Below are 27,850 nucleotides of genomic sequence, written 5' to 3'. Positions count from 1 at the left end.
GCACTACACATAGGAAGATTTATAAAGGAAGTTACCTGTCGGCAGAGGATTGGTGGAATATGCTGCTATTGGGAGAAAATCCATCACTTATCTTCACAGTGGTAAAATTCACCAATGAAATTTGAGATTAAAAGGAAACGGTAATAGAGAGAAAACTCAGAATTAGACAAAAACATTAGAAAGGAGCTTTTTATATTCCAGGGTCTAATGCAGGATCTAGCTCTAATTCAAATAAACAATTTAAAAAGTTATTAAGGAAGGGAGAAGAGTGATATTGAGTGGGAGTGGATAATATCCTTTGCCTATGTAACGCGGTTCTAAATCTTGGAATTGTATTTATTTTTTAAATGTGATGTGGTGATATTCTGGATTCTTAAGAACATGGCAATGTATGTAGAAATGGAAAAATGAAAGATAAAATGGTTTAAGGTTTACAAATAAAACCAATCAAACAAAAAAAATGTATTAAGCATGTTTCCATAGTGCCAGCCGAGCCAAAGAAGCTCAGCGTTACACACTTGAGCACAAATCAGAAAATGGTAAAATCATTAAAAGCAAAATTAAGAACTCCTACTGGGAAGATGGAGCACAGAAGTCTCACAATGAGGGAAGGTGGGCAAAATGGTGAGGGGACAGTAAATACAACCATACAAACTAGGAAATAAAGCAATTACCTGTATACTATTGAGCAGTTGCTCTTGTTTCTTTAGGTTTTCTTGCACTTTCTGGGTGCTACTGCCATAAATTCTGTCCAATTCTGTAACAGAAATGGCTTCCTCATTTATAGCACCATCTTGAGCTAGAGCCATCAAGAACGTAGTGGTCATGTCGAAACTCACAGACTTAATGTCACTCTCAAGCTTCTCTCTTTCCTTCTTCACCTCTTCCAGGTTTGCAAGTAAGGATTTTAACACATTAACAACCTGAAGGAGAAGTGGCATTAACACAAATGAGTCAGTACAGCTCCACAATAGCTTTATCTAAAAAACACAAATGGGACTGGCAACCAACTATTGTGTTACATAACACTTACATTTCACTGGAGACTTTTTGTTAGTCACGACATAGATGCAAGAATATTTGATAATACTTGGTGTGAACAAGTGCACGTGCAATGAAGTATGTCCTAATGTTTAAAAGCACATGATTGATTGAGTTATAACATACAGCCCAAGTAACACACCAGTTATCAAATTCTACTTCACTCTCTCCCATGTCGTCGGCGAGAATCAAGAGTTCATAGATGCAGGATTCACAAACTTTACAATATATCCTAAATATACAAGAATGTTGCATCTGTTAATTCAGGGTTACCATCCCCAGCATACTAAAGGGAAAACTGTTTCAAAGAACACAATAAAAAGAATACTAAAACGGGTCAGGACTTTACACACTTCTGACACTATGGGAAACTGGGGCAGAGGTGTAGATATAGCAACAAGTATGTAGACATGCACCCACCGGCTCAGAGTTTTCCAGATAACACTTGTGGGGGTTCCAGAATCTGTTTTAGGCTTGTCTTCTGTGTTGGTTTATGCTAAATCCCCCTCATCTGTGAGACCAAGAACTTTTGCTGGACTTGTGGATTATGTGTTCTTGTTCCCGAGTGAGTGGTATTACTGTGTTGCCCTTTGGGCTTCCCTTTTTATTTTCTATGGCTTACCTTGTGTGAACTACTGTTCACAAGGGTAGATGGGGATTTTCAATCCCCATTACATTGTGTTTAATGATATCAGCACGCCCCCACCTTATGTGGAGTGCTGGGGAGATGCATTGTATCCCCTTTCTCACTGCTCCAGTAACATTTCTGTTACTGTGGCAAGCTTACCAATATGGCTGGTGGCAGTTTATTTACTTTTATGACTTTTGTTTACTTATTACTTGCAGGCTGTCAAATCAGCCAGACTAATGCAGAGGAGGTTCTGCCAGCATGGTGGCCTCTTTCTTTTTTTGCCATTTTTCATGAGCTTGTTCTTTCTTGGTGCTTCTGCTGTCCTAGGTGGGGGAGGTCCTGTTTTTATGTTTGCCTTTGGCGTCAACCACTGGAGCTGAATCCAAAAAGGAAGATGAAGAAACACCAGCTGTAACCGTTTACAGCTACTGGAGAGCCTGCTGTGTAACCAGAGCCTGCTATGGCCCTTCCTTCCAAGCGACCTGGGAGCCCAGGAGACTACCCCTACCCAGAGGCTGGTGAGACTCACTAGTCTTGAGAAGACGTGCAAAACAAGCCATCCCTTGACGTACTGTGACTTTGCTGGGTTGCAAACCGCCAATACGAGGGGACCTCAAACCTGAGTGCAGTGCAACATCTTCAGAAGTCGGATTCCAACTGAAACTTTGCTGGTCCCCTCGTGGTCCTCCAGAAGCAAGATTAGAGTCCTTCATGTCCCCTCACCAGAGTGCCGGACCAGATTAAAGAGGAGAATCCGATCAGCGGTGAACGTTCTTCAGGTACCTGTAACAGGGCACCAAAACTACAGAGCCATTAGAAGCCTTGAAGAATCCTTTGTTGGAAGCCTCTTGCCGACATCTGCTGCAAATTCACTTCCAGTGTCCTTTCTTTCGTCACCACGACTAAGAATCTGAAGAGCGGGTCTTCTGCTGCTGCATCCTGAAGGCATCAGACTCCAAGCTGTTCTTCTCTGCTGAGGTACTGTGTTAGCTTTGGTAATAATGTCCAAAAGTCTTGTGTGAATCCTGTGTAGCTGTGGGGGTGATTGTGGCGTTTGGGAGTTCACCCATGCCATTCGTCCACGCCCAATGCTGGAACGCATCTAGAGTGTCTTCTGTGAAGTCCCAGACCCTTATTGCTAACCCTGAAATCTGCACGTACTTGTTGGCAGAGCTATCCTTTCAAAATCTGACTTTTCTGCATCCTGTGGCTATACAGACCTGCCAAAATGTGGCCACTAGACCACTATTGTCCCCTTTCTGCCCCTGAAAACACTCATGCTCCATGAATAGGGAAGGGCTTATAAGGTTTGGGCCTTTGCCTTGAAATAGAATATGTGCACTTACTTGTAAATGAGTTGGTTTGGTAACTATCTCTGTAGTAGGATAAGTTACAAAAAATGTTACTTACCTTTGAGTGTGCACAGCAAAAACACAATCACAGTACGCTGTAGAAACACAAGGTGTGTCTTGGTGATGTTTTTTTCTCAGGAGCAAAGCCAGACACGCGTTACGACCTCCCGGTCTTTTTCATCAGCTGAAAAAGCTTGAAACAGAACATTAATACTCGTGGTCCACTCTTTGATGGTTATGAGTGGCTGCAATTCACAAGCTTGCACCAGCTCAATTGAGCACCATCAAATAGTAGCTTTCGCACGGATATTGATTATACGTCTGTGATATCAGGTCCATTCACCCTGGGGGGGGGGCAGTTAGTATTAAAATTCTGTTTCAATCCATTTCAGCCCTTTCCTAAAGTCCACTTGGACGTAAGACTCTATACAACTATCTCTTGATATACAGATACCCAACTAAGTCAGTACTGCCCAAAGGATTGGTAGAAGGTAGAGCAGCCGGGCTTATCTTAGGAGGATGTGAGCTTTAGGTAAGTACACTAAAACCCAGTTAATATAGTAGTTTAGTTGAAAGAAACTCTTACACACTGAAAGTTATAATAAAAATATACATGTATTCTTAAGGTAAACAAGGCAAGGTAGGTAAATACTTATTTAGACTAACCAACACAAAGGAAATATTAGCAACACTTTTCATAGGTGACTTCTTCAATAGTAGTTGCTCACGCTTACAATTGTTACAGAAAACGACAGTAATTACAGTTCTACTGTATTAATGGTACGGACGTGCACCCGCATTTGTTACAGAGAAATGACTCATTCATTTACCAAAGTTGCTCAGACAAAGTCTATAGGAAGGAAAAGGAGGGTTATTAAACACTATAGCAGTAATGTACTTTCTAGTAACATTTTTCAAGGCTTCTAATGCTTTGGCAGGCCAATCCCTAACTTTGCATCTTGTCTTTTCCCATATTGACTACTGTTAATCTTTTATTGTTTGGTGTCCATGCCTCCCACTTTCTTCCTCTACATTCTATCTACACCTCTTCCGTTCGTCTCTGTTAGGAAAGTTTTTCTGAAGTCCAACTAAAGGCTTAGTAAAACCATTCAACTGAGGCAGTACAAGACTCCACTTTTAGTATAAGGCTTGTACCACACGAGTTCATGGTAGCGTAGACCGAGCAGCCAGGCTTATCTTAGGAGGGAGAGAGGGCTGTAGAGTCAGTACAAATTAAAATGTAATACAAATGGTCCAAATAAACACTGAAACACTATGTATGTAAAAATAAAGGATTTATTTAAATACAGGTAGGCCCAGATAAATCTAGGGGTAAATAAGTACTATCACACAGTATATGTAATCACAATCCAAAACACAACACTTTGCTTGCAGGTGCACAAATCAAAGCATAAACCTCATTTGGAACACCTAGCAGTAGTTCTAGGGAAGTCAAACCTTTTCATACACATTCAGTATAGGTCACGTCTATTCTTGTGGAGTAAAAAACAATTGTTACTTTCAGATAACATTAAGTAATTTCAGGCCAGTAGACCCTACCAGTTGAACAATGATGCTCAGTAAAGAAAATCACAATCAGTCAATTGGACAGTATACGTTTTGTGAATAGTGGAACACATATTCTAGGTACAGTACAAACCTAGAACTACTTTTGTGATACAAACCTACAGATGTAATATTTAATTACAGGTGCTTTTGAGGGCAGTCAAACACCGATAGAGGTAAGCAGTAACTCTTGAAACTTATTTTTCGATGGCACACAGCGAACTCAAGGTAAGTAAAACCCATATACTTTAAGCTCACAATGAGTCCAGGTTAAATCTTTCCCAGCTATACAAATAACTGAAGTATGACTTATAAGGGACAGTTAGAACCACAGACTCTGGGTTAGATAGCACAGGGAAAGTAAACCCTAAAGTTACACTTTATTGAATGACTAAAAGTTATTAACAACTTAATACAGACTTATTCTGGACAGCTAACAGCAAGTCAGGGGAAGCAAGACCCAGTTGGGGACACTCATACAATTATCCTAACAGGCATAGTCTGGTGAAACCAACACATTACCTTTGGGCAGATGCCCAACCTAATCACAGGAGAGTAATATACCTTCACGTCTACTTTCTATTAGAATGGCAAAACAGTTTCTAAGGAAAGAAAGATGTTAGCCATACTTTTAAGAATAGTGCATCACACATCCTTTTTTGTAACTGTTCACTCTTAGAATTACAGTTACCAACCAACTCTTTACAAGTAAGTAACTTTTAAACCCTTATTTTCTTTTCCAGGCAAAAGGCCCAATCCCGTAAAAGTCTTTCCCTTATTCTTGAAGCATAAGTGTTCTCAGTGGCAGAAGGGGAGTCACTAGGATCTAGTGGCCAACAGGCAGTGTCAGGATAGGATCTTAAGTAGCAAAAGTCAGAGTTCCTTAGGAAGTCTAGGCAAACAGGTGAGCAGTTTACTTCTAGAGTTAGAAGAGGTTCCAGGGGCTTCACACAAGACACTAGCAGGATTCTAGCAGTGGGACTGGGTGCACTGGATGAGAGTCCTCCCCATCACAGAAATCACCCCACAGCAACACAGAAATCCCAAGAGACTTAAGGTAAGTACATACCCAAGCCAACACAGTACCTCAGCATTGAAAAACATTTTGCAGCAGGAGGAGTTCGGGATCTGCAGCCAAATACCCTGTTAGTGGACTCCTTGTTGTGGTGACTGAAAACAAGACCACAGAAGGACCTTTGCAGCAGGGATCAATGAAGAAGGCTCTAGGCAAGGTTATCCTTTGCAGCTGAGGAACAAGTTACTTACCTGTAACTGTTGTTCTTCAGCATGGGTCTGGCATGGATTCACATGCTCATGAATATTCCCCGTCGTCAGGCTGGGAATCCTCGGTAAAGAAAAAACCAGTATCAGTTTCGTTTCTGATCTGTCTTTCGTAGTAATAACCAATCACTGGTCTCTGCGTCATACTGACCACAGCCAATGACTGCCCTCTACCTAAGCACCGCCTCTGGCAGCCATCTTCAGATTTGGAAGCACGTGAAGTGGCAGTATGACCAAGTGAAGAGCCGCAGAGGGGTAGGCGGGAGGGTTCGCATGTGAATCCATGCCAGACCCATGCTGGAGAACAACAGTTACAGGTAAGTAACTTGTTCCTTCTCCAGCATGGGGTCTGGCATGGATTCACATGCTCATGAATAAAGAATACATAGCAGTACACACATGCACAACCACGGGAGGTGGCAAAGGCTCAACATTAAGCATCACATCAACTCAACATTAAGCATCTTACCTCCTCACCAGGCTCACCTCAGGCGAACAGGTTGCGCAGCACTGCTTGGCCGACCCTGGACTCCTACCTGGAATCCCGGTCGACGCAGTAGAATTTCGTGAAGGTGTGCGTCGACCTCCACGTAGCAGCCCTGCATATGTCCAGCAGGGGCATACCAGATAGGAACGCCGTGGTAGCTGCGATCGCTCTGGTGGAATGGGCTCTCGGACGGCCAGGCAGCGGTCGGTTTGCCAACCGGTGACAGCACATGATACAGCCGGAGAGCCATCTGGAGATGGAAGCCTTCGAGAGAGCCTTCCCCTGATTGACAGGTCCAAAGTTCACAAAGAGTTGTGACGTCTTCCGAAAACCCTTCGTGCGGTCCACGTAGAACTTCAGCGCTCTAGCTACATCCAGCGAGTGCAAAGTCCTCTCAGCCGGCGACGAAGGCGACGGGAAGAACACAGGTAACACCAAGGGTTCGTTGAGATGGAAGTCCGACGGTACCTTGGGCATGAAGGAGGGGTGCGTCCTGAGCACTACCCTCGTGTCGTGGAAAGTCAAGTACGGGGCCTTGCAGGAAAGGGCCTGGATCTCTCCCACTCGTCGTGCGGAGGTGATGGCCACAAGAAAAGCTGTTTTCCACGATAGAAACTTCAACGGGGCCGAGTGCAGAGGCTCGAACGGAGGTCCCATGAGCTTGGTCAGCACCACGTTGAGCTCCCACGCCGGGGCCGGAGCCTTCACCGGCGGGAACGATCTGAACAGTCCCTTCATGAACTCTTTCACCAGACGATGAGACCACAAGGACGTCCGCCCCGTGGTTCTGGTGTATCGGGAGATCGCAGCAAGATGAATCTTGATGGACGCGTGTGCCAGACCAGCTTTGGCCAGCGTCAGCAGGTACGGCAGTACTTGGGGAGCCGTAATCCGTAGAGGGTTAATCTTCTGTGCGTGGCACCAGACAGAGAACCTCTTCCATTTGTGTCCGTAGCATTTAAGAGTCGAGGACGCCCTGGCCTTTGCAAGAACCTCTCTGCAATCGGCCGGTATGTCGTATCCTCCAAACTCTAGCGCTGCAGGAGCCAGGCCTGCAAGTTCAGCGACTTCCGGTCGTGGTGGAGGATGGCGCCTCCTTCCCTGGAGAGTAGATCCGCGTCCGCCGGCAGCTTGATCGGCGGGGACGCTGACAAGTCCAGAAGGTCCGGGAACCATATCTGCCTCGGCCACGCAGGTGCGACGAGGATCATCCTGCACCGTGACCTCTTGAGCTGGTTGACGAGCCGGATTAGCAGAGGCAAGGGAGGGAACGCGTAGAGGAACAGGCCCTCCCAGGGGAACGAGAAAGCATCGCCCATGCTCCTCGTCTGGGGAAACCTGCTAGCGAACCTCCGGCACTTGGTGTTCGTCGCCGTCGCGAACAGGTCGATCTGGGGTGTGCCCCACCGTCGGAAGAGGCGATCCACCAGATCCTGCCGTAGTTCCCACTCGTGGCACGAGCGCAGCTCCCTGCTGAGTGAGTCGGCGATGGTGTTTTTTATCCCTGCCAGATGAAACGGCACCAGAAAAATCCCTTGGGCGACGGCCCAATGCCACAGGTCCAGTCCCCTTGCGTGCAGATTTTCAGTGTGCGCTCCCCACCCTTCCAGGGAGGCATCCGTGGTCACAGTCTCCTGGTGGGCTGGGGTCTGGAAGTCCATGCCCGCCGTCAGATGCGCGCGGGTGCCCCACCACCGTATCGCTCGTCGGAAACTCTCGTCGAGCTTGATCCTTTCCTCGAAGCTGCCCGTCGTCTGGATCCAGCGCGCATCCAGGAATTCTTGCAACGGGCGCATCCGGAGCCTGCACATGGGAATGAGGTAGATGCAGGAAGACATCATCCCGAGGAGGGACTTGATGGACCGCACTTTGGCCGCGTCGGCCACCAACATCCGTTGCACCTTGCCCAAGATGGTCCTGGTCCTCTCCTCCGACGGGGAGGCCAGAAGGGACACTGTGTCGAGCCTCGCTCCCAGAAACAGTGCGACTTGCGCGGGCACCAGGTGGGATTTGGCGTAGTTCACGGAGAATCCCAGGTCCGTGAGGAGTTGGACGGTCCTTGCCGTGTGGACCACGGCGAGCTCCCTCGTCTTGGCGCGGATGAGCCAGTCGTCCAGGTAGGGGTAGACGTGAATCCCCTCGCGGCGCAGCTGTGCCGCCACCGGTGCGAGGCACTTGGTGAATACCCTGGGTGCCGACCGTAGTCCGAAGGGAAGGGCTTTGAACTGGTAATGACGCCCTTGGACCACGAATCTGAGGAATTTGCGGTGCCCCTTTAGGATGGGAATGTGGAAGTAGGCATCCTCCAAATCCAACGACGATAGGAAGTCTCCTTCCTCCAGCTGACCCAGGACGTGCTGGAGGGTGACCATCCGGAACTTCTGCGCCTTGATGAACTTGTTCAGACGTCGCAGGTCTAGGATGGGGCGCCATCCTCCCGTCTTCTTCTTCACGAGGAAGTATCTCGAGTAGACTCCGGAGCCCCGAAGGCTCTTTGGGACGAGTTCGATGGCGCCCTTTCTGAGCATCGCCTTTACCTCCAGGAGAAGTTGAGGGACGTGAAGTTCTTTCCTGGCCACGGGGGGGACGCGCGGGCACCTTCTTTGAAACTCGAGCGCGTGGCCCCGGGCTAGGGCGTCCAGCACCCAACGGTCGGTGGAGATGGACTCCCACACGCTGACGAAGCCCGCCAGCCGGCCTCCCACCGGGGTGCTTCGGTGGGGGCCCGACCCCACGGCCGGTTCAATCCTGCTTGGACGCGGCCTTGCCGCCTTGACCTCCTTGGCGACGACGGCGGGGTCCGCTAGACTTGCCTCGTCCTCTGTAGGCCTCTTGCGACGACGAGCGGGCCGCTTGACGGTAGGAAGCGAAACCGCCGCCGGAACCTTTGGAGGCGCCCTTGCCTCCGCCGCTCCGAAAGGGCGTCCGTCGTTGCAGGACTCCAAGGGCCCGGGCCGTCTCAGTATCCGCCTTGATGGCCTGAAGGGAATCGTCCACTGTCTTCCCAAACAGGTTGTTCCCGTCGAAGGGCATGTCCAGGACTCTGGTCTGGACGTCCTGCCGGAAGTCCGTAGCTTTGAGCCATCCACGACGTCGAAGGCAAACGCCGTTGCCCAGCTGGCGGAACCCAGTGTCGGCGATGTCCGTCGCCACGGTGATGGCGTGGTCCGAGGCCACCTCACCTTCCTGCAGGATCTCAAGGGCCTCCGCCCTCTTGTCGTCCGGCAGAAAATCCAGCAGGGGAGCTATCTTGTACCAGAGCTCCCTGTCGTAGCGGGCCACGATAGCCAAGGCGTTGGCCGCTTTAATCGTCGTCGCTGCCGACGAGATGACTCTACGTCCCTTAGCATCCAATTTCTTTCCCTCGCCGTCCGGCTGGGAAGTCGATGTGGAGGCCGCACCCCCCCCGCTTTCTTCCTGGCTGCCGCGGAGACGACGGAGTCCGGGGTAGGCTGCGCCCGGAGGCATAGGGGGGCCGTGTCCGGGACCCGGTACTTTTTCTCGTACCGGTCTCTTCTAGCTGGCGTCGTGGAAGGGTTCTTGAGGAGGGAAAGGCCCTCATCCCAAATGTCGTCCAACAGAGGCACTGCGAGGACCGTCTTCCTCTTGGCCTCGCGCCGCTGATAAAGGAAGCCTTCCTTTTTCTTCTCCTCAGGGCAGAGTTGGAAAAGCTCGGAAGCCCTGGAGATCATGGAGTGGAAAGATCCGATCTCGTCGGGCGGAGAGGCCATGGTGGGAGGCGACGACGGAAAATCCTCGTCGTATGCCTCGTCGTCCGTACCCGTCGCTGCCGTGTCAGTCCCCGTAGGTAGGGGGAACACCAGAAGGTCCCGGTTCTGGATCCCCCGACGGGAGAGGTTCCTCCGTCGGTAACGGTAGCCTCGTCCTTATCTCGGAGCATAAGGACTGTATGGCCAACAAAATGGCCGCCGAGTTGTCTTGCGGCGCTGGCAGAGGGGAATCCGACGGGCGAGCAGGGGCCCCGTCGGTATCCTCGACGATGTCGTCGTCGTCACCTGCGTCGGGGTCCATTCCGACGGGCTGGCCTTTTTCCACGCCTAGGCCGTGGCTTAAGACCTCGATCAGCTCCTCTTCTGAGGTTGAGGCCGACTCTACGACGACGCCCTGCCCCCCCTTCTTCCCCACGGAGGGTTTCACGGGGGTCCTATCGATGGGCACAAAGGAAGACTCCCTCCGAGGAGGCAGGGAGATTCTGGGCCCTGAGGTCGCCACCACTGGTGCAGCCACCACAGGCTGAGCCAGGGCCGCCGCGACCGTTTCGATAGAGGGCTTGGTCGGATGGATCAAGGCCTTCACCACCTTAGGTGCGCTCACCGCCTTATCCTTGAGGGAGGGGGCACTGCCACGCTCCTCCTCTGCCTTAGAGCTCGACCGGGGCCTCTCCAGGAGCTTCGCCGGGTGCTCGGCCTTCCTCTTACCCGACCCAGAGCGTTGGCTCGTGGTTGATGGTGCCGGGGAGGGTGCGCCCTGCCTGGCGCCCGTAGAGCCCGACCGTTCAGCGCTCCCGGTGCCAGCGGACTCGCGGTGCTTGGCCTTATGTTGGGCCCCCGTCGCCGGGGCGCCCTCAAAGGTCTTAGAAGACCGCTCGGATTTCTTCTTCTTCTCGCCAGACGGGCTCTTACCCTCCAGCCAGTTGGCGAGACGTTGATGGCGGTCCTTCATGGTCCGTTCCGACATGTTGCCGCAAAACGCACAGTCCTTCTCCACGTGCGTCTTGTCCTCATGAAGGCAGTAAAGGCAGAAAGAGTGTTCGTCCTCCTTGAAGACGTTCTGCAGCTGGCATCCAGGGCAGACCCTGAACAGCTTTCCGGGCGTCGAGCTTCCCTTCTCCTGGGCCATCTCCGAGACCGGGCCCGAGAAGCTTCTGGAGTCCTCCGAAGTGTAGCTCGACGAAATCTTCACCCTTGAGGGGCACAGATGAATCCGACACGGGTCCCCGTTGATCGGATGTAGGATCGGTGGAGCTTGAGGCTCTTTTGACCGAAAGAATCGAAGTTTTTTGTGAAAAAAGCGCGAAAAAATAGCACTAACGCTCGAGAGCAATAGCACGAGGATCCCAACACATGAACGTGCGGTAAAAATCTGAAGATGGCTGCCAGAGGCGGTGCTTAGGTAGAGGGCAGTCATTGGCTGTGGTCAGTATGACGCAGAGACCAGTGATTGGTTATTACTACGAAAGACAGATCAGAAACGAAACTGATACTGGTTTTTTCTTTACCGAGGATTCCCAGCCTGACGACGGGGAATATTCATGAGCATGTGAATCCATGCCAGACCCCATGCTGGAGAAATGCTGTTCTGCGGATTTGGGGCCTTTTCAAGGAGCACAGAAGAAAACAGGAAATCCCGATGTTCCAAAGGTCCATCACTCTGGTGAGGGGTCTTATCAGACTTTATTTGTGTCTCTGGAGATCCACCAGGATCCCCACAAAGTTTCCGTGAAATTCAATAGACTGTGCACCGCATAGTGGCTTGGGGTCCCAGGGTATTGGGGTATTGCAGCAACGCAAGGTCGCAGCAAGGCGTGGGATGGCCCAAAATCCAGGTCTCGAGTCTGGTGGGTCTAACGAGGCTTTGGGTCGAGGTCGTCGTTTTTGGAGTCCCCAGGTCGATTGGAAGGAAGGGCTACAGCAGGCTATGGTTACACAGCAGGCTCTCCGGTCGCTGGAAATCGTCTCAGCCTTTTTTCCTTCATCCTCCTCTTCGGTTTCGGTTCCAGTGGTCGAATGGTCTTCAGCTTCCAGGTTTGCAGTATTTAACAGGAACTACATCACGTCATCTGCATTCTCTCCCAGCATTTTACAACAAGGGGCAGTCTGGTTGTCCAATAAGGACAGGTAGCGCCCCCCACTGGGATTTGTCCCCATTCAGGCAAGGAGGAAGACAAAGGGCTGTGGAGTTTTGGACTCCTCCCTCGCTTTCTGCCTTTACAGACAGACTGGAACCTGGGCGGGGAGTCCAGGACCCTCCTGCTGAAGATAAAAATCACACAAAGGAATTTCCTGCCCAGGATGTCATGGGAAGGAACAAGAAAGGACAAGAAACACTAAAAGGGTGGAAAAAGACGACAGGGAAAATATCACCCTTCGGTGCCTTTACTGCAGCTGTAAACCCAGCCCGCGGTAAAGGTGCACCAAATTTATACAAGATATCAATGCCATCAGCCATTGAAGTTAAGCTTGTCCCTGTAACAGATTTTTGACAGTTTTAATGTGAAAGGGGATACATTGCATCTCCCCAGCATCCATATAAAGGTGGGGTGTGCTGGCTTCACGGAATTAAATGTAAAAGGTATCCAAAGATCCTTTCTACCCTTGGGGACTGTAGTTCACTCAACGTTAGTCAGAGAAAGTTAAAAGGGGAGCCCCTAGGGCAACACAGCACCAACAGGCACTTATTGCCAATAAGTTGTTAAAGAGGATAACTATAAAAAGACATTATGCAGAGTCAAACAAATGCCACCCATAAAAAAGAGTAAAAGATTCTGTGAGTTTGGAAAAAGGCTCCCAGACAGAGGTATTAAGGAAAAATATCCCACTAGTAAAGCAAAAAGTTCTGGGGTTGACCAGGGTCAGGAAGATTTACCATTTGTGGAAAATCTTACCCAACAATAACATATAAATGTTAGATGAGAAGGTAGACGAAGGGGATATTAAGTAACCCCTCCAGCACTCCATGTAAGATTGTGTGTGCTGGGTCTACAAAGAGAAAAAGGTAGGTAAAGTAAATTTCACTTTGCTATTCTTAGAAACAGTTCATACAAGAGAAGTTATTTAAACCTTAGCAGAGATCCAAAAGACTACTCTGTGACACTGCACTGAGGATGCTGTTTGTCACAATACAAAAAGATGTCTATGGAGTTTGTCAGACTCCAAAAGAAACAGGGTTAAAATCAGAGAAAAATACATGAGAGTGGGTAAAAGGTCTCGCTCTCTTCAGGATAAAAAATAATAGTCCTAAAGTCCAGCAAAAGATCTGCGGGTCGCTATGGTAAAGGGAATTAACACATAAATTAGAATTCTCCCAAACAGCCTGGCCCCGCCCTAACGTTCATCCATACTCTTGTTCCATGTACGTCCACTCCCCTTACAATCTCGGAATCCATTCATTTTAACCGTTCCAAAGCCTCCTGGTGCCTCATCTCATTTCTGCACTTTTTCGCTTTTGGCTTCTAAGCATTGGAACGCTCTTCCTCTCTCACTTTGCTCTTCTACATCTGTTTACATTTTTCAAACTAATCTTAAAACTACCTTTTTTTGTCTCTTGCTTCTACACATTTGTTTGCTGTTCCATCTGCCAATATAACCTTTACTCATACAGCATTTGTACCATTTTGACTTGTACTGTTTTTGGATTCTCCTTTATAGTTCAGCACCTTTTGCAGGACCCCAATACCCGGAGTACCTCGACCATCACCTTGCCATTGACTAATCTCGCTGGAGCTTCCGTGGCATCTGTGTGTACGTTCAGAATCAAGAATCCTATTCTCGGAGTCCCACCATCAGAGTGCAAGACTTAGTAAATTATGAGATTCTCAACGGCGGGGACCGTTTGCTCCTGGTGCTGATAAAAAGCACCAAAACCGCAAAAGGACTAGGGAACAAGAGGAATTCTTTGCTGGCGAGTCCCTCTCTCACCTCGACCAAGGACTATGAGATCAGGGTTGCAGCCGTGCATCATCTTCACTCTCCAGGTACTGTGGGGCTCTTGGTAAACTTAACTTGAGCCATTTGTGTCGCTCCTTTGTTTTTGGAGCACTGTTTCTACTGTTTGTGTATTCACCCAAATCCTGTCACCTAGGCCTAGAAGTTTGTGCCTCTACAGAAAGGCTTCTCCAAAGGTCTTGTGCCTTTTCAAAGAGCAACTAACTTGCTACATACTTAGAGTTGTGAACTGCTTACAGTAAATGATGGAACCTGGAATGCAGGGGAGGGAATGTGTAGCAAGGGTCCCGTAGCAAGGGTCCCGTAGCAAGGGTCCCGTAGCAAGGGTCCCGTAAAGTTCAGTTGGAGAAGTGCATTGCTGTGAGGAGGCTGTGCTGGGGGTTGTTGCTAGTAATCTTAACAAACGCTTCTCATAAGCACCATTGTGTCAATCTGTACTTTACATCATTGCCAACGAGTTTGCAGAATCAAATACAACCCCCCAGCGTGAATCACACATTATTTCCAAGGCACATAACAGGCCCCGAGAACAGGAAGTCTCTTACCTCAGGGAGTACTTGCTGGCAAGAATGTGCAACATCCCCTGGGTTCCTCCAGCGGCATGAAGGAAGGAAGGACGGGAGCGAAGAGAAGGTCGAACCGTAGGGAAGGCCGCCCGTTCCGAAGTTGGTTGCCATTCCGTGGCAGATCATTGTTGAGGTTAGGAGGACAGGAGGATGATCAAAGTGAAGTCATGGGTGTCTTTGATAGGGTCTATGTGAATTATGATGGTGTTGTATCAAGCGATGTGTGGTTGGAGGCTATGGATAGGGATGAAGTCATAAACGTTAGAAGGTACGTCGAAACCAGATGGCCACCTAAAGGTTTATTGAACCAAAGGGAGAGATCGTTCTGGGAAGTAGGTGATGAATTATCTGTTGTGGGTGAGTTGTTATACCGCTGGGAGCATGTTGTGTCTCTGAATATTCGCGACAGGATCATTGACTGAGCCCATGAGGGCCATGTGGGAATTTCTCACACAAAGGCTGTTTTGAGGAATGATTATTGGTGGTCTGGTTTAGACAGTGAGGTGGAGAGGAAGTTAGATGGGTGTTTGGAATGTAGGGTCTGGAAAGGGATAGGTGGTGAAAAAAAAGCCATTGGTGGAAACTGAGGTCCCAAGTAAGGTGTGGGATGATTTGGCCATAGATATTTTGGGCCCGCTGGAGATGGTGAGCAGTTGAGGAAAATACATTGTTTGATTGACTTGATGTCGAGATGGGTGGAGTATACCCTTGTGAGGGAAACCCTTGGTGAGAGGATTGTTGAATTCTTACAAATGGTATTTGCGGGGGAAGGTTTACTTGCAAACAAGGCATTACCCAATTGTTCGAATGCACAACTGACCGAATTACAAAGGTCCGAATTGACCTTTGCACAATTGATATGGGATCCATTACTCACCGTAATCGTATTTCTGATGCTGGTACCTGCTTAGATTCACATGCTGTGCATAGGCCAACATCTAGTGGAAGCTGCAGAGTATTACAGTTTGTTTTTCGAAACTCGAAAAGGGGTGTCGAACTAGGGCGTACCAGTAATACTATCCCTATTGTGACGTCCACTGTACCCATGATCCCTCACGCATGTAGGACCTTCAGATTGTATTTTTTCTGACATCAGGTAGCCTGAGGACTTGCGCGAGTACAGAGTATTCAAGCAGATAGATGAGACTAAGCATCCATGTGCCTTCTCTCAGAGGGGAGGAAGGGCGGGCGCATGTGAATCTAAGCAGATACAAACATCAGAAATACGATTACGATGAGTAATGTATCCCTTCTGAGGCTTGTGGAATCTGCTTAGATCACATGCTGTGCATAGATTAGCGAGCAATGTTAGAAGGAGGTGGGATGTGAGAAGGATCATGAGCGAACAAATGTCTTAGAACCGCTTGTCTCACTTGAGTATCTGTCTTGGAATGAGTGTCAATGCAGTAGTGCCGAGTAAAGGATGTCAATAGAGCTCCATGTAGCTGCTTTGCAAATGGTGTCAAGGGGTACATTTGCAATGAAAGCCAGAGTGGCCCCAGTACCTCTTGTAGAGTGGGCCCTTGGTGTAAAAGGCAGTGTTTTATCTTGTTTTTTCTGAAAGGGAGTAACACAGCTGGATACGGTTGACTATCCACTTAGAGATGGCACCTTTAGAGACGCGTTCTCCTTCTCTGCCTGGAGCTACAGAGACAAACAGTTGATCTGTCTTTCTTAGCTGCCTGGTCTTGTCTACTTAGTAGAGGACCGCTCTTGTCACATCTAGTGTGTGTAGTTTCGCCTCAGCAGAGCTCTTGGGTTCTTGGAAGGTCGGTAGTTCAATGGACTGGTTAACATGGAATTTAGAAATGAACTTAGGTGAGAACCTGGGGTGAGTTTGTAGAACCAGTTTATCCTTATGAACAGTAAAGAAAGGATCCTGCACTGACAGAGCCTGAATTTCACTGACCCTTCTTATGGATGTAATGGCTATCAAGAAGGCAGTCTTATAAGTCAGGTGTCTGAGACTAGCTTTATGCATGGGTTCAAAGGGGGGTGGGGTGGGGGGTCCATGAGTTTAGCAAGCACCACATTAAGGTCCCATCCTGGTGGTGGGTTAGAAATTGGAAGGTGGAGTCTCTTCACCCCTTCCATAAAGGCTTTGACAACTGGCACTTTCCACCATGACACCTTGTTATGGGAGGTGGTGTAGGCTGACATCGCCGCCAGGTGTACCTTGAGTGAATTAAATATCAACCCTGCGTCCATCAGGTGGAGCAGGTAGGTGACAATATTGGAAGAAGTGCAATCAATCGGGTTGATTTGCTTATTCTGGCACCAAATAACAAATATTTTCCATTTATCAAAATAACAGTGCCTTGTGTTAGGTTTTCTAGATTCTTTCAAGATATCCATACATCTATGTGGTAAATTGAGATGGCCAAACTCTATGACATCAGGAGCCATGCTGCCAAGTTCATTGAGTTGGGTTGAGGATGCACTGTTTGTCCTTCGTGCTGGGAGAGAAGGTTGTACCAGCACAGGAGTCTGATGGGGTCGCACACCGCCAGTTTGCGCAGGTGTGGGAACCACGGTTGTCTCGCCCACATAGGAGCAACTAGGATGAGCGTCATCAATTCCCTGTGCATCTTGTTGACCACCTTCCTCAGGGAGGGGGGGGGGGGTCGGTGGAAAAGCGTAGGCAAACATTCCTGACCAGTTCATCCATAGAGCGTTCCCCTTGGAGCCTGACTGGGGGAACTTGGATGCAAATTCTGGGCATTGTCTGTTTTCGCTTGTGGCGAATAGGTCTATAGTGGGGAAACCCCACTGAGAGAAGAGATCTCCTACGACCTCTTTATGTAAACGCCATTCGTCTTCTTCTGGAAGGGGATCTCTGCTCAAAGCGTCCGCTATTGAATTGAGATCCCTGGAATATGTTGAGACGACAGGTAAATGTTCCGTCTGAGTGCCCATATCCAAATTATCTGGACAAGCCTGCACAGATTTGGTGAACGATTACCCCGCTCTTTGTTTATGTAAAACATTGCCGTTGTGCTGTCTGTTAGGATCTACACTGACAGGTTCGATAGGTGGGGTTCAAACGCTTGAAGCACTCTGAAGACTGCTAGGAGTACTAATAGGTTGATGTGATTCTGGGCCACTGTGTGAGACCAGAGGCCCTGAGCTATGTGGTGAAGGAGATGTGCCCCCCACCCTGACACGGACGCGTCTGTTGTGACCACTGCCTGTATCTCTGGATCGTAAAATGGTTTCCCCTTTGAAAGATTCTCTCTTGTCCACAAGCGAAGACTTTGTACCAGCGTTGGTGAAACGACCACTAGATCGTTCCACTGACCACTTGCCTGAGACCACTGTTTTGCCAACCACTCCTGCATGGGACGCATGCGCAGGCCCGCGTGGGGGACCAAGTAAATGCAAGATGCCAACATGCCTAGTAAACACACCGCTTTGCGCACCCTTATCTGGCGACCGGACTGATAGAGGAATTTGCAGCAACAGATTCCAAATTCTTTCCGAACGAAAGCCCAACCCCTCTTGAGCGTTTAGGACAGCTCCTAGGAACTGTTTTGAGGCGCTTGGCAACAGCCTTGACTTTTTCTTGTTGATTGAGAAGCCCAATTGGCAGAGGAGGTCGATCGTCTTTGAATGATGAATCTGCAAATTCCGAGGGTTTCCCCTGTAATGAGCCAGTCGTCCAGGTAAGGGTACACCGGGATTGCCTCCATGCGTAGGTGCGTCGCCACCACTGTCATTAACTTGGTGAATACCCTTGGAGCTGAGGCTATACCGAAGGGCAGCACCTTGAGCTGGTAGTGCTGGCTGTCTACCTTGAAGCGCAAGAATCTTCTGTGTGCTGGGAACATGGAAATATGAAAATAAACATCTTTCATGTCTAATGTTGCCATGTAATCTCGTTTTCTTAGCATGGGGATTACTTCCTGGAGTGTAGACATGCAACATTTTTGAGGCTTCACATATTTGTTTGCAGGGCGTAAGTCTAATACTGGGCGCATTGTTAGATTTTTTTTTTGGCACAAGGAGGTAGGTTGAATAAATACCCTTGTTTACCTGGTTGCCCGGGACAAGTTCTAATGCGTCCTTTGTAAGAAGAATGACGATCTCCTCGAGGAGGATTCTTTGGTGCTCCAAGGAGTGTATGCTCTGTCTTGGAGGATGGTCGCGGTGCGTTGCAATAGTTCAATACATTATCACGCGGACACTGTGGACAGCACCCATCTGTCCGAAGTGATCCCTTCCCATGCATGGGTGAAGCTGGAAATGCGCCCCCCTACTGGGGATGCATGGGAAGGGACCCGGAGTGAGCGTCACTGTTGGGAGGCATACCGCCTCTACCTGGGCAGCCTCTCCCTCTACCACGGCCCCTCTTTTGACCTCTGGCGAAACCCTGGGTTGCTTGTTGGTTGACGCCCCATGATGATCCTTGATTCTGAGAGCAATGGGAACCTCTCAGAGTTTTGGCCACGAGAGCGAAGGGAATTAATATTTCCCCGCTGGTTTGTGGGTTTATTAGTTAGTTGGCCAAGGGACTTTAAGGTGTCATATTCGTCCTTGGCCATCTTTAGCGCTTCCTCCACTGCTTTTTCAAACAGGAAGTCTGGTTCCACCTGCATGTCAATGAGGGTGGCTTGGGTCTCGGGTTTAAACCCCAATTGCCTCAGCCAAGTTTGTCTTAATTACTGCGCTCTCTGCTATGAGCCTTCCTGCATTGTCCGCTGCATCGAAGTTAGCCTTGAGAATGCATCCTGACAGTGATCTTCCTTCCGATGCAATCTGGGCCAGCTGAGTCTTTAGGGGCTCTGGTGCGGAGGCAATGAGGGCAGCTACCTGTTCCCACTGGTGGCAGTTGTAGCTTGCTAGCAGAGTGGTGGTGTTAGCAATGCATGCTTGGTATGCGGAGGTGGACGCTACCTTCCTTCCTAGCTCATATTCTTTTGCTCTCCATGTCCTTGTGAGCTTCTGAGGATGCTAACGGTGTTCCCCGCCCTCTTCCTGGTGGTTGTAACCACTAATGAGTCGGGTTTTAGCTGACCCCTAATGTAAAGTGGATTGGAGGGAGCGGCCCTGAATAACTTTTCTATTAGAGGGTTAACTGCCCAGGTAAGATTAGGGGTGAGCAGAGAAGGATCGATTCTACGTTGGATAGACTTTAGAATCAGGATGGCCTGGGCAATGGATCTCTTGTCTCCTAAAATCTGCTCTGCGAAATCCCGCTCTTCTTGTGCCCCCCGAGTATCAATTTGAAAGTGGGCTGCAGCCTTGGCCAAAACCTTGTTGAGCAAGGGCTGGTTATCAACAGGTGAGTCATTCACCGGGGGGTCCTTAGGGATAGGTCGAGACTATAGGCCTCCGCCTCGTCTTCCTCCTCTTCCTGGTCCTCATCGTCTCCATAATAATCGACCCCGGTCTGGTCGTCTAGTATTTGTATATCTGGATCCTCACCATACTGCTGGTAGAGAAGGTCTGAAATAAGGCCCTGAACTGGAGTCTCAGAGCAGAGTCTCTTAGTAGGAGGTGGAGGGTCTTTGGATACCAAAGGGTGGAAGGTGTAGTGTTATAACTAAGGAAGTAATTTGGGTCTTTCTCATAGAAATCTGCAAGAGAAGACAGCCTCCTCATTACCCTGTCAATGTCATCAGCATTCCATTTTCTGGAGCTGGGGATGACCCTTTCCTGCTGTGGTTCCTCCTCTAATCCCATTTCCTGGGGAGTGGGAGGGCCAATCTTTGGCCTAAAGACAGGGTCCTGGGCCTTGGACTTTTGAGGGCGTTTCGCCTTCTGAACCTCTTGAGCAGAGGGTGTTTTCTGTTTATCCCCCCCTCCCCATGTGTAGAGGAATGCTTTCCTGACCCCTTGGATTTTTCAGAATCTCTCAACGCCTGGCGTCGAAATTCGGAGGAGGGATTATGAGCCTCTGGAGTCTTAGAAGAGGCACGCTGAGTTTCGGGCGTAGACGTCGAAAGATTGGCTTTCGAACGTGCTGCATGGGGATAGAGGTCGGACTCGTCATCGGACGACCCTACCTCTGAGTTCAGGTAATGTGGCATTCTTAGCAATCGTAGACTGTTGCTGTGTGTCATGAGGCGACCGAGACCTGGAAGGCCCAGAGGACACGGATTCTAAGGACCGCTCTGTCCGTGCCTTTTTCTGCCGATCGCTCGACACGCGTGTTGAGTCTCAGGTGGGATTAGTGTGTTTAGATGAAGATGTATGTGTAGCGCTCTTGCCACCAGGTGTTGTCCCCATAACTGACCCGCCGGCCAGTCCTCTGAGGTCGGGGGCTCGCGCTTGGGTGTCTACCGACATCTGTGCCCTCGCCGTCCGATGCAGCGGCGTTGCTGCCATCACTGAAGGAACCCACAGCGTCCAGGGCCTCGAGTTGCCTGGCGTAGTGAGCCCAACGTTTGGTCGAGCTGTCCTTAAGTGTCTTGGCTTTGAAGAGCCTACAAGCTCTACAATTAGCCTCAGGGTGGTCCCTTGAAAGACACAAGTTACAGGTATTATGCTTATCTACCCAGGGGAACTTACGGTTGCACTTAGGGCAGAATTTAAAAGGAGAATTTTACTTGCAGGGGGCGAGGCCAAAGGCCTTCCGAAGCCCAGGCAGAGGCCATAGGCCTTCCGAGACCCAAAGTCCGTTGTGTAGTCTCGACGGCTGTTCGTCCTTGTTCTCAGGTACGAGCGCCGGTCTTCGTCGAACTTCGACGTGGGGTTTGAGACCGGGGAATTTTTTTATAATGTTATGAAAATGGCTAAAAGCCAGGGAACTCCGCAACTATGCTTCCGACAAGTATGGCAGAAATAAACAATCTGAGGGTCCTACACGCGTGAGGGATCATAGGTACAGTGGATGTCACACTAGGGATAATATTACTGGCACGCCCTAGTCCGACGCCACTTTGAGTTTCGAAAAACAAACTGTAATACTCTGCAGGTTCCACTAGATGTCTGCCTATGCCTCAGAAATATATATATATTTGGGTGGCGGGGGGTTTCCCCCGCATATATGTTACAATTGACCTTCAAATTCGGTCAATTGTGCAAAGGTCAATTGTCATTCGAACAATTGTGACTCGAACTATTCGTATACAACCGCAAACATTCTTACAGATAAAGGGCCTCAGTTTGTTGGGGGACATTTTCAGGAATATTTAAAAATGTGTGGGATGAAGCATAAAAAGTCAGCCCTATACCAACCGGAATGCAATGGAGTGGTGGAGAGGGTTAACAGGTGCTGTCATGATCTCTGCTTCCAAAAGATCAGGACTTGCCCGACTCCCTTGGAAGCAGACCCATAACCCCGGTTCCGAGTGCCAGCCAGTCCCAATTGGGACCTTTTGGACCCTGTCCTGGCGCCAGTGGCACCAGGCTCATAAAGATGCCCAGTCCCAGCGCTGGAAGCGCCGGGCTCATAATGCTTGGGTGGACTTACCTGCAGCAGACCATGCTGCTTACTTACCTGCCAGTTGAACCCCTGATCCTCTTCTGTTTGGGACTACTTTTCCTGTTGGGTGGGGCAGGAGCCGCTCCCTAGGTTCAGAACACTGGAACTCTTCTGGAAAGCAGGAACTCTTTTCTTAGGCGTGGCTGTGGAAGGAGACACCTAAGCACTACAGGAGGCTATTTAAACCACACCCGATGGATGAATCTTGCTTTGCGTTATTCTGCATTCTCTGCAGCAGAACGCTCATCGTGTCTTCTGCTTCTGATCCTGGGCCTAAGGGAACAAAGGCTTACCATCCTGGAATCCAGTCTTCAGCAGCACCTGTAAAGACAAAGAAAGAACAGGTTAGCACTACGGTCTTCAGTGGCAGCGCATCTCTTACCTGGTCCATCGGCTGTCACCAACGCCTCGCGCTGCATTACAGCATCTGAAAGACAAAGGCTTACCTACTCTTCGCATGCTCCGGAGGTCTTCGCACTGCATTCCGGCATCTGAAAGACAAAAGCTTACCAGCTCTTCGCACGCTCCGGAGGCCTTCGGCGCTGCATCCCGCATCTGAAAGACAAAAGAAGGTGCGTTTAAAGACATTGGGCAACTTTATTACTCACGTGCCATTACTCCTTCTCACGCCGAATCCAGTGGGTATTCCAGCACCCTTCAGCTTCTCTAAAGCTCCGAACTTGTACCTGCAAGATAAAAGGGACAGTTAGTGCGCATCGTGAAGCAGGCTACAAGCGCTTACTTACGTGCTTCCAGGCGCTTCTATTCCTCACGCGGGTTCGATCCTCAACTCTCATCAGCCCGCCATCGCCGGAACCCTGCAAAACAAGAGATATCATTACAAAAGACTTTTAAGACATTTGAAGTGCCCAGAACTTACCGTTCGTGCAGTTAACGACGGACAGCAGTCCTCTGAGGTCAAGAGGCCTGCACCCTTATCCAGTGAAGAAACTGGTTACGGCACCCTGCCCCGAGGCAGATGGAGAGCTCGGCGTTCACTTACCTAAGGTGAGGGCGTTAACCTTTGGGGTTCTACAGGAGAAGAGAAAGGGAAGAGGAGAGAGGCACCCAATAACCCCAGTTCATTAATCCCATATTTTCTATCTGCAGACATCTTACTCTTCGAGTCAGACATACAGTGCACAGAGGTCCAGCCCAAAGAGCCAACCGTGTGTTACACATCACCTTTGAAGATACAGCATTCACCCAGTCAAGACCGGCGCCTCTGCGGGAATCAGGTGAGCGTTACAGGTGCATCATGGAGTCCATAAGAATGGCTCGTGTGTGGAAATTATAGGATGGTAGATGTACAGGAGAGATTGTATGGTTTACGAATTTCTCCACATCTGGAGATGAAAATAAGTCCTTTTGAATTGATGAGCGGACGCAAGGCTAATACAAAGGTTGAATTGTATTGGAAAAACAGTGACTTGCGCACTGCCAAAAAATATATTGATGAAAGGATTGAACACAATTGTTGAAAAATCATATCAGATTATATTTATTCTGATCAGCTGACACGCGTTTCGACCACAAAGGTTGTCCTCAAGGTAAGGGTGAGTGTCGTCACGCGAGTACTTGGCATGAGGTAATGTAGAAAGAAACTCGTAGTTCTCAAAGCATCATGTGATTAACACCCATTATCATAGGGTTGAAAGAAGACTCCTGAGTCAAAAATCAACACGATTCCGTAGATAATTAATCTCGATCAAAAGTCGCAAAAACAATCCGCGGCTCAAATGGCGTGTTCACAATTACTGTAAGAGTCACAGGGATAGATCCCACCTCGTAAGCAAATTGTTTTCCCAACTTTTGATCGGGATTAATTACCCTCAACTAACTCTTCAGTAAAATACTCAACTTTTTGCCCAGTCTTCCTGAGAAACAGACTTTTGCTACTTAAGATCCTAGCCTGAAACTGTTGGACACAAGAGCCTATTGACAACCCTTCTGCCACTGAGAACACTCAAGCTCCAAGAATAAAGGAAAGACTAAGGGATTGGGCCTTTTTCCTAGAAAAGAAAATAAGGGTATATTACTCACCTGTGATTTGGTAGTGCCTCTTCCCAAAAGTAATGTTTTGGTTTCACCAGATTATTCCTGTAAGGATAATTGTAAGAGTGTGCCTAAACTGGGTCTTGCTTCCCCAGGCTTGCTGTTAGCCTGTCCAAAATAAGGCTGCATTAGGTCTTACCTACCTAGAATAACTGGGTCATTCAATAAAGTGCAACACTGGGTTTTGCTTTCCCAGTGCTGTTTAGACAGACACAAAAAGAGACTTGGGTTGATACTTGCCCCAAGTTCCTGATAGCCCCTTGAAAATGATGGGTTTTAATAACCTTGAGTTAGCTGTGTGCCATCCCAAAACTAGGTTAGAGTTACTGCTTTTCTCAATCTGTGTTTCACTAATGTCAAAAGCACCTTTAATTGAATAGTACATCCTTAGGTTTTACTCAACTAGTATAACTGTGTTATCACAAAAGTAGTTATAGGTTTTTGCTGTACCTAGAACAAGTGTTCCAGTATTCACAAAACGTACACTGTGCAGTTGACTGATTATGTGATTTGTTACTGAGTGTCACGGTATAACTGGTAGGGTCTACTACCCTTGAATTAATTAATGTCATCTGAAAGTAACCATTGGTTTTCACTTCCCAAGAATAGGTGTGACCTATACTGAATGTGTATGAAAAGTTTTGACTTCCCTAGAACTACTGTTAGGTGTTCCAAATAAGGTTTATGCTTTGGTCTGCGTACCTTCAAGCAAGTGTTGTGTTTTTAGAATTGTGATTACATATAAGTGTGATAGTACTTTAGCCCTAGATTCATTTGGGTCTATTTGCATTTAAATAAAAAAATGTATTTTTACATTGCGTAGTGTTTCTTTGGACCATTTGTATTTCAATTTCATTTGTACTAATTCTATAGCTAGCTCTCTAAGATAAGCCTGGCTGCTCTGTCTACGCTACCCTGAACTCAGGTGGTACAGCCCTATACTAAGAGTGGAGTCTTGTACTGGCTCAGTTGAATGGTTTGCTAAGCCCTTAGTTGGACTTCAGTGATAGGACAGTTTTTCTGACCAGCTCCAAGTTTGGGCTACCGTGCTGCCGACTTTGCTGTTCCGCGTTGAGGCCTCGCCCTGCTGAGTTGACCACTGTCCGAAAAAAGCATACCTGAGTCCAGTCCAGAGAGTGGTCCTGCATTGTATTTTTCTGCATTCTGCCACAGAGAACCCTTGCACCAGCCAAAGTCACTGACCTAAAACCTGCTCTAACTTGCATGCCCTGCAAATCAAGGACTGATGCTGGCAAGGGGAAAAGCAAACTCTGACCTCCCATTGACCTACCAAGTCCCGTGAAGAATCAGTACGGGGGCAAGGGGGTCAGTTACAGTGGTTCTTTCCTGCCCCTAAACGCTCTATAAAGGTTTTGTAAACTTTTCTAAAATGTTTAAAATAATTTGGCTTTGCCATTGCTTGCTCGCGCAAGCCTTCCGACTGTTGGTGACACTTATTAGTTAGAATAACATCCTCTAACCCTTGGAATCATTAACTGGACCCCCAGAGACCCTACTGTCATTTTTTTTCCAGCATTACAAACTGTGTGAGAACTGTTCCTGAACATTTCGGCATAAGGCCCGAGACAATTTAGGGAAGGACTTTTGAAACTACAGCTAATTCTCTGTGGACCTGTAGAGCATAAACTAAACTACACTTTCCTTTATATGGGTTTGATCTATCGTATGCCCGACTCTAGTGACTGTATATATGTATTCTATTAGTGTTGTGTGATACTTCTACCTACGAGTTATTTTTCATAGTGCTGTTTGGCCATAAATAAATAATTTTATTTTCATACATACTGTCCAAGTACTCATTGTGGACCCTTAACAAGCTCACCACCTCTTGAGACTTAGCCTAGACCTCTTGTCACCGCTACCTTGAACTGGTTTGGCTAAAGCTCCCACAGTTGTCCCCGTCGCAATATAGGTTGGCCTTCTATACATCTATCCCCAGGCCAGAGTATAGAAAATCAGTCCCAACACTCGCCTCCAACATATTTCCCTTTTGGCATTAGTAAGCCTGTTTTAGGCTGCCGCTTTCTGCAGTTAACTGCAGAAATTATCAGGAATTCAAGCAGGGTAAGCCGCGGAAGGTGGAATCTTGTTTTGGCCATTCAACGTTTTCTGCATTTGCGAGTATAAGAGTGAAGGACGCTATATGTTGTTCGTGGCTGCTTGCTCTTTTTGAAGCCTATGGAAAAGGAAGGCGTTACATGTTGCTAGCTCTAAAGAAATATGAAGTTACCTCCGCCAGGGGGGTACAGCAGGAGGTTTTGAAGACCCAGTGGGGGAACCATTTTCAGTTGCAATATGTTGATGTTATATTCTGGCTTATGTCATTTTTCGTGTTGTACGCTACTGTCATGATGCCTACCCCCAGGCATCCGGACCAAGCCCATAAGCCCCGGGAGCAGGCATTTAGACATTTAATAAAACCTCAGCAGCCCCGGCTAGGGGCTATCTGGGTTCAGTCCTGGCGCCTTAGGCGCCAGGCTCATAGTAGGAATCAGTCCTGGCGCCTAAGGCGCCAGGCTCTCAGTCATTACTTACGTCAGGCAGACCATGCTGCAAATGACTCCAATCCAACATGAAGCCTGAAAGGAACTATTTTTCTACAGGGACTATTTTTTACTCTGGTGTGGTTCTAGGGACTTCTTACCTGGGACTACTTTTGAGGCTAACCACAGCCGACCAGCAACACACGCTTCGCGTTATTCTGCATCCAGCAGCGTAACATTCACCGTGCCTGCAGCCTGCATCCAGTCTTCTGCCACGCCCGCCTCGAATCCGGAGCTCCTAAAACAAAGAGGAAAGAAAGGGACAAGGTTAGAAAACGAACTTATTTCTATTCCACACCTGATTCTGGATCCATCTGGTCTCCGGACCTGTAAAGAACATCATTTCTGCACGTGCCGCAGCTCCAGCTGCAGCGCCGCGCCGTGCCATACTCACCAGTCTTCACAGCATCCTTCGGGTCGGCACTGCCTCCATCATTTCTTCGCCGAACTTCGCCACCTAGGAGACAAAAGAAAATCACAAGGTGAGCCGCGGGAACCAACAAATATTCTTACCAAAATAGACTTACCTGATTTACCACCGGAGGCATCCTTTTGTGACTCTCCATATCTTCACGTGCCGCAAAGAAACAAAACACGTTTTCCTCACGCAACATTTACCGGACAGCGCCGGGTAATACAGACAAAAGTGAATGTATGCAAGTATTTTATAGCGTGGCAATATTTGCCTAGAAACATAATTGCTTAATGTCTATTTTAAAGGGCCAATAAATAATTTTATATTTTTGTACTTACCTGTGTAACAAATTAGTGTAGCTCTATGTGGACCGATTGTAGCCCTAGATCACTTGCACACCCTTCTAAGTCTTAGTCGTACTGCTCCACTAGCTACCTTCATTTGGTTTGGTATTAGGCAGAATTTTCAGAAATGTTCAAATTCCCTTCTACCTTCGAGATGGCCAGCTCTTTTTGCTTTTTGCTACTTTTAATTTCTAACCTAAGAGAGTGAGACCTTATTCCCACCATGTATTTTTTTGTGATTTGGACTATGTTTCTTTTTGATTTTGGAGTCTGAGAAACTCCATAGGCATCATCTTTACATTGTGACACACAGCACCTTCAGGCCAATGGCACAGGGAAGTCTCTCAGATTTCCCAAAGGTTTAAATACCTTCTCTTGATGAAACTACTGTTTCCAAGAGCAGTTAAGTGAAATTGTCTTTACTTACATTTTGTAAC

General features: G+C 48.2%; 1 protein-coding gene across 2 annotated transcripts in view; it reads right to left on the bottom strand.

The window, feature by feature from the left end:
* PDCD6IP (programmed cell death 6 interacting protein) overlaps window positions 1-27,850 on the bottom strand; it is a 1,152,781-nt gene that overhangs the window by 450,820 nt on the left and 674,111 nt on the right. For both annotated transcript variants that reach the window (XM_069613187.1, XM_069613188.1), the window contains exon 13: window positions 675-923. In XM_069613187.1, coding sequence (XP_069469288.1) covers window positions 675-923 — 249 coding nt within the window. The remainder of the gene's footprint in view (window positions 1-674; window positions 924-27,850) is intronic.

This window comes from Ambystoma mexicanum, chromosome 5p (assembly GCF_040938575.1).
Source record: "Ambystoma mexicanum isolate Mex_15411 chromosome 5p, UKY_AmexF1_1, whole genome shotgun sequence".
Lineage (NCBI taxonomy): Eukaryota > Metazoa > Chordata > Amphibia > Caudata > Ambystomatidae > Ambystoma > Ambystoma mexicanum.
Note: the sequence above shows the minus strand (reverse complement) of the source record. Positions and strands in the feature narration are given on the sequence as shown.